The following is a 12803-nucleotide window of genomic DNA, read 5'->3' on the forward strand; positions in this document are numbered from 1 at the left end:
GTGTTTTGTTTTGGTGGACACAGAAGAGCAAAATGGTGTGGCAGCTGTCACAGAGCTTGCCCGTTACATTGCACACACACACACACACACACTCTCTCTCTCTCTCTCTCTGCATGTTCCCACCCAGCCATGTGTCTCCATTGTTTGAACCTAAAGTGGGTCCCTCTTCGCTCTGCCACTCCCCTCCTCAGCTCTAATGCAGCCATAATGAGATCCTGCGAGTGACATGCATGTAGGAGCAGGTGCGTGACAAAGGGTGTGCCAATTTGTGTGTCTATATTACACTAGCAACTTAATATATATATATATCATACTTTCATTTGCTTCATTTTGTCTTTTTTTAAAAAAAAAATTGCTTTACAGAGTAATGTAGGAAGTCTTTACAGCACAGTTATACCCAATTGTTGTAGAAAAATAAGGGATTAAATCAATTTTTTTGCTACAAGCAGACACAGGGCCTTCATCCTGGCATGTCCTTTCATGGCAGTGAGGCAGAAAGGCATTACCTCAGCATTTCCAGGACTTGGAGAATGCATCAGCGCTACACACTCAAGTTTGCAGGCTTGCTACCTCTGCAGACCACATTAACCGGCTGACACTGACAGACAGACAGGGTGCAGACAGATCAGGGATGCAGAAAAGTCTCTGTCAGGTCATCAAGCCTGTTGGAGCACATTTCACACCACAGTGAATGGACTGAGAAGCTTCCAGTTCACTACCCAACAATCATATAAAATTATATTATCAGTTTACACACGAGCACAATCATGCTGACCACCTCAGCCACGACGTGATCTCTTCATATAGACGACACTGGCGAATTGAAGAAGACTAAATCATCTAGAGTTGTTTTGTGGCAGTGGGACAATTCTGAAAATGCAGGGGGAGGATAAAGCAACTAGGCTACGCAGAACATAGAATTAAACCTCCTAAAATTTTGCTTAACTCTAAACATTTAACGCTCTATCAGGTGCTTAGTCTTGACCAATATGAAGACATATGAAGCAGCATTCTTCTTAGTGTTTATTTTTGGTCCCTTTTATGATTCATTCTCCCAAAACACTGAATATATTTATGGTACAACAGCATCTCTTTGCTGCACCCAATATAATTAGAGTTATTTTTCAGACTTAACCAGAGGGAGGCACAGACATCATCTGTTTCTATCTGCTGATTATAAAGACTAAACTGAATGTTATATGCAACATTAGTAGAGTGCTTATTTCATTTGTTCCTAGAGTATCTCTGTGACAGCTTAAAGAGGCACGCGTGTGCATGTTTTAATTTAGACAAGCCTACATGTCAGTGTATATGTATAGTTTTATGCTTTGTGAATGCATGTGTCAATGTGACTTCCACCCTGCAGGACATCACAAAAAAAAAAAAAAAAAGATGGGGTTGGGGGCATTTCCTCTCTCTCTGGACATCTGGTTAGCCAGTCTCCATTATTCACTCCACTGCAGCAGCTCACTGCACTAATTAGCCCACCAGACAGGAGGAAAACCAATAAAATCTATAATTATGATTGTTATTGTTCAGTATTACTACAGAAAACAGGGAACAACACAGGAACACATAGTGAGCAGTTCAGTTCACCATAGCCACAAAACAACGAATGATATTAAGAGTTTGCATGACAGTGCCAATAATATCACGACTTACTGTAGTTCAAATCAAAGTGAACCCGGTGTACTCAGATAGGAAGGAGGGGTAACAACATTTGTCATAAAAATACAAACGGGCAGCTTTTCCACTCGTCATTTGTTTGCCAGACGAGGATGGTGTTAAGTTTTACTGGCACGCTAAATGTACCAGTTAATAACAAAGGGATAAACACATCCTGCCTTCATTGTGTCCTCTAACAATTTCCAAACCAGAGGGGGGAAAACACAAAAAAACAAAAACACAACCTTACTCTCTTGTCTGCTGGTTTCTGCTGAATCATCTGGTCCCCTGAGAGCAGCAATATTGCAGTTCAGTATCAGGCCACATGAGGGAAAAAGGCCACCTGCCACGCTGAAGAAATCTATGTTTATTTTTTACAGTACTTTAGGGCAATTAAAGGCAGGAATGATTCAGAAGGCGGGAATCTAATATATCACAAGGATAATGTGAAGACTTAACTGTAGAGTGCAGCAGCTTAGTCTCAAACTGTCTGAGACTGAATGAATAACAGCACTAGAACCACAGAGGTGTAAACAAAAAAGGAAACACATTTAACTGCAACAGTGGGGGAAAAAGCATGTAGAATACCTGTTCTCAAAGAGATAGAGCTCTACAGCTTCAGTCAGTTTACTTGCATTACTCACACACAGGTCTGTGAGTCTACTGCTTTGTTGATGAGCCTCTGTTAAATGAAAGTTGAATAAGAGTGCAGATCCGCCTGTGCAGCAGAAACAACAGCAGGCAGTCATATTTTAATTAGTGACCAATCTGAAGATGAAGAACTTGCATCATCAGGAAAGGCAATCTGTGTCAGATAGTTTAGTGGTTTTAAAGTTTTTAAACTGTAAAGAGACAATCCCATTATTTTCCAATCTTTGTAGGAAATATTAACAGCCAAAATCAGAAAATCTCATAAAAACTTCCCCACATTCTCTTAAATGCTGTGTAGCACATAACAGCAAACCTTAAAGCTGAAATTCAGCTCAAGCATACTATGCGGGGATCATTTCAAAATGTTTACCAAGGTCTGCTACTAATTTCATTCTAGAGTTGACATCACCATAATGACTTTTATTAGATTCCATTTGTCTGTAATCTATGACATCTTGCTCTATATTAGCTTATTGTGTAATCTGCTTAACTCTTTCCTGGTCTTTTTTTTTTAAATCTGTTTTCTCCGTCCATGCTTTAGAGAAGTACTCTTGTGTGCCAGTAAATGACCACATTCTGGTGATTAAATGGCAAAATGGTAATCACACCACTTTGTCTAGTCCAGTGATTCTACTGCTCTCAGCCAAAATTGTGTGTGTGTGTGTGTGTGTGTGTGTGTGTGTGTGTGTGTGTGTGTGTGTGTGTGTGTGTGTGTGTGTGTGTGTGTGTGTGTGTGTGTGTGTGTATTGAACAAGAGCCAGAGAGCGAGACATGAATCATCATCTTTTGGTGCCTAGAGTGTACTGCTCAAAGCCAGTGTCAATTAAGAGTGGATGAAGTGAATTTTTAGCATAGTTGCTAGGTCACACGTACAAATATTATCAGCATGCTCTTGTCCCACACTTATTTTATGGCAAAAAGCAGTACTCATACATTTAGAGTCCTGATGGATTGACTTTATCCAATGTATTTTTTACAAAAACATTGCATTACAAGTTTCCTTTTCTTTCCTTGAATATAGAATATGGAAACACTTCAGAAACAACTTTTTTTTTTTTTTTTTTACTGAAATAGCACAGTTAGAGAGTAAGTCTAATTGAATTCCAATTAGGGGTACAAGGAGTTCATGAAGTATGTGAAAAGCATATCTCAACTAATCTGCCAAAGACAAAATTCAAATTTATTGAGTGCAACCAAAGCAGAAATGTTAAACAAAAAAGGAATAATTACAAATCTTTAAAAAAGCAATAAAATAGCCAGCTTTAATTACAACAGCTGATTTTTTTATTTTATTTAATAGCACAGATAAAGAATTCAAATAGACAATAAATAGCTTACGTGAAGAAAACTAATAAGTAGGAAGTAATGGTTAAGAGTCAATGGTAAGCTGAAAGTAGTACAGAAATTAGTAAAATAACTTGAATTAATTTGTTAAGAGGTTAAGTAATAAAAAAATAAACTAATTGCTGAGAAATTAATTTCCACTTTCGGGTAATTAAGTGTAAAGTATAACTATATAAAATGAGTTCAGAAAATTCCATCTGAGAATCCATATGCTGTTGTGTTGTCTGGTCTACTGGGTTGATTCAGATAAATGGGTTGTGAACCACTAATATAAAGTAATTATTACTTTTATTTAGCACTGGATTCTTTCCGTGGTGCTTTTGTTTGTGTCTCTCTCTCCATGGTGCTGAAAGACTTGTGTCATTTTTAATCACACATAACAGACACAAACGTACCTTTTCTCAATATCAAAAATTAAAATGCAAATGTTTAAACAGTAGAGTTTCCCAAATATTTTGTAAGGACTTTAAGCATAATGGAAAAGGTATCAAAGATTTTCAAGTGTAACATAACTATAAGTATTATTAAGTATAAATATAAGAAGCGTTAAGTATTAAAGGAGTATTTCACCAGACTAAGACACAGTAAACATTATTCATTTAGATACTGGTTCTTTTGTGGCCATCCAATAGAATACGGATGCTTATTACTAGCACACACTACCTTTACAGAAAAAATAATAATAATTTGGGGGATATAAAGCATATTTAATCTAAACAAGGCTCTTAATTGCTTTCTCTGCAGTTACACTTGTTAGTGAACCATATAGTTGTTCCCAGTAACACTCCTACATTTGGTAAAATATCAATATCATCATCATTATCATCATCAAGGTGAGCAGTTCTGTGGGGGGTTTTTTTTTAAACAGGACTTATGTCTTTAGTGGCACAAGCCTGTAGTGATGATAAAAATTGTAATTTCTCCAGATTTGAGGCTTTCCAGTCATGCTCCTTTTTTTCTCTCTCTCTGTCATCTACTTTATCATACAAACCTAGTTCTGAATATGTTGTGTAAAATGTAAGTAAAAACAGAATGCAATGATCTGCTAATCTCGTAAACTCACGATTTATTCAGAATAGTACACAAAAAACAGATCTCACGGTTACTTTGTAACCTTGGTGAGTGGAGTGAGAGACTATCTCTTCCAGCATGGGGTCCTGGTGACCTCAGGCCTCAGCTGAAGCCTTTCGCAGACATAGCGCACACATGCAGGGGAAACGGGAAGGACGTGGAGCCAAGGCAAGTGGTGCAAGATGCTGATGGTCCCCAAGGTGAGGTAGGCCATCAATGCCAGGGACTGGTTTGCAACCACCGACCTGAAGGACACCTACTTCCAGATTCCTATCTGGCAGAGGCATGGTCGGTTCCTGAGGTTCAGATTCGAGGGCAAGGTGTTCGAATTCCGAATCCTCCCCTTCGGCATCTCTCTTGCATCCCAGACCTTCATGTGGTGCATGGACGCTGTCCTAGCTCCTATTAGGCTCGGGGGCCGCAGGGTCCTGAACTATTTAGACAACTGGCTGGTCTGTGCCACATCAGTAGCATGTAGCATGTTCTGGCTATGGGGTTGTGCCTGAATCTGAAAAGGAGCAGGCGGCAGCCTTTAATAGTCACAACATTTCTGGGCATATCCCTGGACTCCATCAGGGACTCCATGTCCCTCACCGTGGAGCGAGAGCAGGCCTTCAGGGCGTTCCTAAACCAATTCAGGCTACACTCACGGGTTAGCTGGGGGCTGTCTCCACCTGATGGCCCTCATGGCTCCCATGGTGCAGGTGGTTCTGTTAGTGCTCCTAAACATGAGACCTCTCCACCACCTCTCTGTTGGTGGAGAGACTTGTCCAACATAGAGTAGGGCCAAGCGGTGGGTCTGGTGACTCACCGCTAGTTAGTCTTCACAGATACCTTGTGCAGTCCACGAGGACTGTGGGGTCAACAGCCACTGGCCTGGCTTTTGGGTGTCCCAGCACATAAATGTACTGGAGCTGCAAGTTGTTGTCCTGGCATTACAGTAGTTTCTGCCTCAACTGGGTATCACGGTATCCTCTGCAGAGTAACCTCTGCAGCTACCAGGCTATAGCAATAGGCTCACCCCACTCGCTGACTCCCTGATCGCTGGCATGGTGGCAGCAATCAGGTCGTTTGCGTTGGACATTCAGCACTTAGCGAGGCCAACTCCTCTTTACTTTCCCGGTTCCTGAGGGGAGCCCAGCGGCTTACAGTTTGCAGGCCTGGGCACCCAGTTCCTTGGCGCCTTTCAGGGTCCTCATTTCGAACCGCCATGTAGGTCTAGAAGGGTCAGTGAGCTCCATGCTCTGTTGGGCCACAGGGATTGCTGTGGGTGGTTGCCGGACTGGAAAGGGGTGGTCCTCTGGCCCATCCCTGCATTTTTGCCAAAGGCACTGACCCAATCCTACCTGTCGCAGTCGGTTGAGCAATTGACGGCTCAGTGCCAGGCTCCCCTTACTTTGTTGGTGTATGCTAGGTGTACCAAGCTGATTAGGAGAACAGACCAACTACCTTTACCATGTGAGTGTGTTCAGTTTTACCTCTGTCTCGTCTTGTTGATTATTCCCAGCTGTGTTCCCCACCTGTGTGCAATCTCCCTGTGTTTCCCTGTGTGTATTTAAGCCGCGTCCTCTGTCTTTGTAGTTGGGCTGGTCCGTCTGTGTATCCACCATGTCTCATCCGTGTGTTTCCCTGCTGCCCAACCGTCATCTGACCGCTTCAGCGGCCTGTCCAGCCTTCGTCCGTCTTCGCTGGAGGGTCCAAGGGGCCTGTCCAGCCTTCGTTCGTCTCCGCTGGAGGGGTCCAAGGGGCCTGTCCAGCCAACATTCGTCTTCGCTGGAGGGTCCGAGGACCGCTTCAGCCTTCGTCCGTCTCCGCTGGAGGGTCCGAGGGACCGCTTCAGCCTTCGTCCGTCTCCGCTGGAGGGTCCGAGGGACCGCTTCAGCCTTCGTCCGTCTCCGCTGGAGGGTCCGAGGGACCGCTTCAGCATTCGTCCGTCTCCGCTGGAGGGTCCGAGGACCGCTTCAGCATTTCGTCCGTCTTCGCTGGAGGGTCCGAGGACGCTTCAGCCTTCCGCTTCCGCTGGAGGAGTCCAGGGGCCTGTCCAGCCAACATTCGTCTTCGCTGGAGGGTCCGAGGGGCCTGTCCAGCCTTCGTCTGTCTTCGCTGGAGGGTCCGAGGGACCGCTTCAGCCTTCCGTTTCCGCTGGAGGAGTCCAAGGGGCCTGTCCAGCCAACATTCGTCTTCGCTGGAGGGTCCGAGGGGCCTGTTCAGCCTTCGTCTGTCTTCGCTGGAGGGTCCGAGGGACCGCTTCAGCATTCCGTCTTCGCTGGAGGGTCCTCCGGACCGCTTCAGCCTTCCGTCTCCGCTGGAGGGTCCAAGGGGCCTGTCCAGCCATCATTCGTCTTCGCTGGAGGGTCCGGAGGACCGCTTCAGCCTTCCGTCTCCGCTGGAGGGTCCGAGGGGCCTGTCCAGCCTTCATTCGTCTCCGCTGGAGGGGTCCAAGGGGCCTGTCCAGCCAACATTCGTCTTCGCTGGAGGGTCCGAGGGGCCTGTCCAGGCTTCGTCCGTCTTCGCTGGAGGGTCCGGGATCCGTCTGTCTTCGCTGGAGGGTCCGAGGGGCCCGTCCAGCCAACATTCGTCTTCGCTGGAGGGTCCGAGGGGCCTGTCCAGCCTTCGTCTGTCTTCGCTGGAGGGTCCGAGAGACCGCTTCAGCCTTCCGTTTCCGCTGGAGGGGTCCAAGGGGCCTGTCCAGCCAACATTCGTCTTCGTCTCCGCTGGAGGGTGCAAGGGGCCTGTCCAGCCAACATTCGTCTTCGTCTCCGCTGGAGGGGTCCAAGGGGCCTGTCCAGCCAACATTCGTCTTCGCTGGAGGGTCCGAGGGGCCTGTCCAGCCTTCGTCCGTCTGCGCTGGAGGGTCCGAGGGACCGCTTCAGCATTCTTCCGTATTAGCTGGAGGGTCCGAGGGGCCTGTCCAGCCTTCGTCCGTCTTCGCTGGAGGGTCCAAGGGGCCTGTCCAGCCTTCGTTCGTCTCCGCTGGAGGGGTCCAAGGGGCCTGTCCAGCCAACATTAAATCTTCGCTGGAGGGTCCGAGGGGCCTGTCCAGCCTTCGTCCGTCTCCGCTGGAGGGTCCGAGGGGCCTGTCCGGCCAACATTCGTCTCCGCTGGAGGGTCCGAGGGGCCTGTCCAGCCTTCGTCCGTCTTCGCTGGAGGGTCCGGAGGACTGCTTCAGCATTCCGTCTGCCTGCAGAATAGCGGCCAGTGCCTTGTGCGCTGGTCCTCCAGGACTACAGCATTCATGGCTCTCTAGGTCATGAATCAAACATTTTCATTTGGGGTTAAATGTTTGATTTTTGGGTGGGGGGAAATGTTACGATTTAATGTTGGCAGTGTTTTGTTTTATGTTATGTTTAAGGATTTGTTCTCGTTTCCTGTTTTATTGTGAAGGTCTGCGTCTCATGTGAGTGTGTTCAGTTTTACCTCTGTCTCGTCTTGTTGATTATTCCCAGCTGTGTTCCCCACCTGTGTGCAATCTCCCTGTGTTTCCCTGTGTGTATTTAAGTCGCGTCCTCTGTCTTTGTAGTTGGGCTGGTCCGTCTGTGTATCCACCATGTCTCATCCGTGTGTTTCCCTGCTGCCCAACCGTCATCTGTTTTCTGCTGGCTGTTATTTGTGTTCAGGTTTGTGTTTCTGTTCAGGGTCAGTTTAGTTTTCCCAGTATAGTTTAGTTCGCCGTTCACCATTTTGTCCATCTCTTTTGTTGTGTTTGCCTTAGTGGCACCAGCCATTTTTTTTAGCCAACCTGGTTGTCCATTTTAAGATAAAGCCTCTTCTCACCCACAATCCGGTATCCATCTTCTTTTATGTTGCGGCTATGAGCCGGGTCGTAACAAAGACGAAGGCTGGACGGGCCCCTCGGACCCTCCAGCGGAAGCAGACGGTAACTGAGCAGGCGACTGAGCTGAGAGGTGAGCCAACGTTTGAGCTATGGATAGAAGTTTAAGTTCTATTGACTGTTGTAACGATGGTAGTAATGGTGGGTTAGGTGGTGGATTAGCAGTAAGCTGAGCTAGTTCCCCTGAGCCTCCGGAACCTGAAGAAAACCGCTGGACGGGCTCACCTGAGCCTCCAGCGAGGTCAGAAACAGGTGCAGGTACCTGCCGGATACCGGCCTCTCCCACCCGAGGAGAAGGTACGGGTGCCGCGACAGGCACCGGAGCAGGGACCAGCTGGACCTCAGCCTCCCTCACCTGAAGCACTGAAACAGGTGCAGGGGAATGCTGGGCCCGAGCCGCCCTGGGAGCAGGAACACAACTGGGCGAAGGAGCAGGGTCAGAAAACACAGAATCCTCTAAAATGTTTTTTAGCTTCCTACCACCACCATGTGTAATAGTCTTAACAGTCTCAGTTTTAGCAGTGTTCATATGATTGTCTTTTTCCAGCTTAGAGGGAGCAGAATGAAAACAGTCATTATAACTCACCACGGGGAGTGGCTCAGCAGAGACAGAGTGGCGACTGCGTGAATGTCGCTTTCTCCGGGAAGTGGGAGGTGGCAAACTGGGCTGCGAACCCTCCAAAAGACCGGGCTGCGACGAGGAAGCAGAGAGTTTGTGAAGCTCAGAACGTGGCAGACCCAAAAACAGAGCGAAGGATTGCAGCGGAGTGAGTCTACCGTCCGCGTCACGTAATCCCTCTTCCTCCGCCGCTTAACCTTCTTGTCGGACTGGTAATCCAGGGGTGGAGGCGGAGGTGTAGTGACTGGAGAGAATGAGCACGTGCTCAATCTGATCGCCCGAGGCATAGGCGCCGGCTCGGCCGTGGCCATGGCAGTTTGGAGGCTGCGGGGCCCTCCGAAAGCCAAACGAGACCCATAGAAGGGTGACTGGAGCTCCTGGGCATGCTTAGCCTCCTGCCTCACGCTCTCCTTGAGGAAGGCAGAAACTGCGGGTCGCCGATACCAAACGGAGTCTGCTGGGTCCATAGTATGGTCGCGTCGTTCTGTTAAGGTGGGCTGTGTGGCAGGCTGGCAAGGAGGAGTGGTGGACCCAAAGTGCAGACTCAGACTCAAGGGATGAACTCAAAATACTCAGCTTTATTTGCTGGCACAGGGAAACAAGCATACAAAGCAAAGCAAACTAAACTGGGAAACAACATAAACTCACGGGAAACACAGGGAGATCCACACAGCATGGGGGACGACGCGACACTGACTCAAAGAAACACAGGGTTTAAGTACACTGGGAAGTAACGAGGGGAATGAGACACAGGAGGGCACAGCTGGGAGAAATCAGAACTAACGAGACAAGGGAGCAAAGCAGGACACATTCACATAAGACCCGGACCTTCAAAGTAAAACAGGAAGTAACACAGACTGAACTTACAGACACAGACTCACAGGCAAGCACTACAGAGGGAACAGAGGTGGGAACAGGGCAGACACAGACACTGACTGGACACGAGGATATAGCCGACAGGGGAGACAGCAACTAAGGATAACACAGAGACATAAACCATCAGACAGAACTTCAAAGAAACCAAAGACTAGAAATTATAAATATAATAAACTCAAAACCCTGGGTCAACGACCCAGGCATCCTAACACCAACTGTTTGTTAGTTTCCACTAGGTTTCAAAGTAAACATGGGCAGAAGTAAACAGGGGAGGTTCACAGAGGTTCACAAATCTTCTAAAAAAATTGCCTCTACAAGTTGTGAAATGATTTCAGAATAATGCTCCTCAGCACACAAACAGACTTTGATTATCACATCATCTACAATACATAACATCATAAACACAGTAAAAGAATCCAGAGAAATCTCTGTATGCAAGAGACAAGGTAAAAAAAAAATGTATTGGATCACTGTGATCTTCGGCCTTGGCAGGTGTGATTCTGACATGGAAATCATTGCATGGGCTAAGGAATATCCCTATCTGTGAAAAAAGTTCACTCTGCCATCCACAAATGCAGGTTAAAGCTCTGTCATGCAAAGAAGAAGCCATACATGAAGATGCTCTAGAAACACCATCATCATCTCAGGGCTGAAGCTCACTTACAATGGGCTGATGCAAAGTGGAAAACTGTTCTGTGGCCAGCCAAATGGAAATTATTTTTGTGAAACATGGATGCTGCATCCTCTGGACTACAGAGGAGGCTTGTTATCAGCACTGAATTAAAAATCCTGCTTTTCTGGTGGTATGATGGATGTATCAGTGCACGTGGAACTGGTAGTTGGTACATCTGAAAAGGCACCATCAGTGCTGAAAGGTATATACAGATGGTTTCTTTTCCAGGCAAGGTCTTGTATATTTTAGCAAAACAATGCTAAACAGCATCCTACAGTTATGGAAATGGCATAACTTTAATACTCGAGGAGTCCGGGTAATGAACTGGCCTGCATGCAGTCCAGACCAATTTAAACATTTGCAGTAAATAAAAGACAGAGATAACCCAAGACTGTTGAGCAGCTAAAATGGGATAACACTCCTCTCATGAAAGTCCAGCAGATGGTCTCCTCAGTACCCACACATTTATGGACTTTTGTTAAAAGAAGAGGGGATGCTACACAGTGGTAAGTAGTTTGTATTGCACAATTTCTCAGTTAAAACAAAAGCTAATGAACGTTGGATGGATAGTGGGCTGTTTCCCAGACACAGCTGATTGTTTCTTGGTAAAATCTTACTATTTAAGATTATTATCTTACTATTTATTTCACGATTGTTTTACGTTCTGTGGCTTGTTCTATGCACTTCAACACCAAGGTTATTTCTCCAAACAAAATAGTGTCTTTAATTACATAGTGATGTGGCATAATGACGCATTCAGTCAACAGAATTGTGGATAACTCAGCTTCTTAAGCTGAGTGTAGATTGTTAGGAGTGGACAGTTTTTGGCTTCCTATTTCAGTTTTTACTCTCATGGCATGTCAGCGCCATTGTGATTATTCAGTGGCAAACTTGAAAACTCAACTAAAGGACACACCGAGTTCTATAATATGGATAATGGAAACAATTTTATCATTTTCATTTAAGCATAATTAAACATAAAAAAAATCAGGGTAGCTGCAGAGAACTTGTAGGAAAAACAGTGACACACAGTGGAAGCCACCTTTGTCATTTATGCTGAAACAGTCTGTTGCAAAAAAAAAAAAAAAAAAAAAAAGTTAGTCTCTTTACCTTTTCATCTTCCAGGTTCTGCAATATTTCTTTTCCGCCGCTGGTTCCGATCTTCACCTGAGGGGAGCCTTTCCGTTCTTGCTTGTCTGCTGTGGGACTTTCCACAGCAGGGGAGCTCTTACTGTCACTCGCCGGGCTCTTCGCTTCCAGACCGGTTAGCCGTTTGGTGCTCCGCGGGGTGCGGGATCCCCTTTGCCCGACGCTAAGGGCATCAAAGTCTATCGTTTTACTCTCGAACGCGTCCTCGATGCTGCAAAACAAGCCTCCGTGTTTCTGCCTGGGCACCTGGTCGGCCGTGCCGGGCCGGGAGAGATAAACCGGCAGGTCGTCCCCTGATTTCTCCCAGTTTCTCCTGCGCTCTGCCATAGTGGAGCCCTGCACAAGTGGCCGAGAAAGACGGGGAAACTAGTACTGAAGTGCTGTGTATCTCTTTGTGTCTGTGTGTGTGTGTGTGTGTGTGTGTGTGTGTGTGTGTGTGTGTGTGTGTGTGTGTGTGTGTGTGTGTGTGTGTGTGTGTGAGTGAGTGTGTTGAGCAGACAGTCAGGCAGGAAGGAGTTGAATTAAAGCCAAAGGTGGTACTGCAGTGGCTCCTGATGCATAGGTAATATATGAGTATTTGATTCATCTTACATTTTACAATGAAATCAAACACACTCATGGTTGTGGCTTAAGACTAATGGGAGGCTTTGTTTCTCTGAGTTAATAGTATAACACTGAAAAGAGAACGAAAGAGATCGGTACACATTTGGTTAAAGAGACCACTCGCTGTATTTATGCACACATACATAATATGTCTGTGAAGGTAAGAATTAGCCTAATAATCAAAATATAATTCCTTCTAGCTGGTGCACTGATACTGAGATTAACTTGAGCGGACACAGGTGTGCGCCTAGCAGGTATTACAGGTGTCCTGAAGGACGTCCACTTTGGCGCTGTCCGTTCAGCACCTGCGCGCTTAAACA

The 12803-nt window shown here is 46.2% G+C and overlaps 1 protein-coding gene across 2 annotated transcripts in view; it reads right to left on the bottom strand.

Moving 5' to 3' along the window:
- Nucleotides 1-12207, bottom strand: part of dpysl3 (dihydropyrimidinase like 3) — a 46047-nt gene extending 33840 nt beyond the window's left edge. For both annotated transcript variants that reach the window (XM_031725954.2, XM_039618494.1), the window contains exon 1: nucleotides 11842-12207. In XM_031725954.2, the coding sequence (XP_031581814.2) occupies nucleotides 11842-12207 (366 nt within the window). The remainder of the gene's footprint in view (nucleotides 1-11841) is intronic.
- Between the last annotated feature and the right edge of the window lie 596 nt (nucleotides 12208-12803).

This window comes from Oreochromis aureus, linkage group 10 (assembly GCF_013358895.1).
Source record: "Oreochromis aureus strain Israel breed Guangdong linkage group 10, ZZ_aureus, whole genome shotgun sequence".
Classification (NCBI taxonomy): Eukaryota; Metazoa; Chordata; class Actinopteri; order Cichliformes; family Cichlidae; genus Oreochromis; species Oreochromis aureus.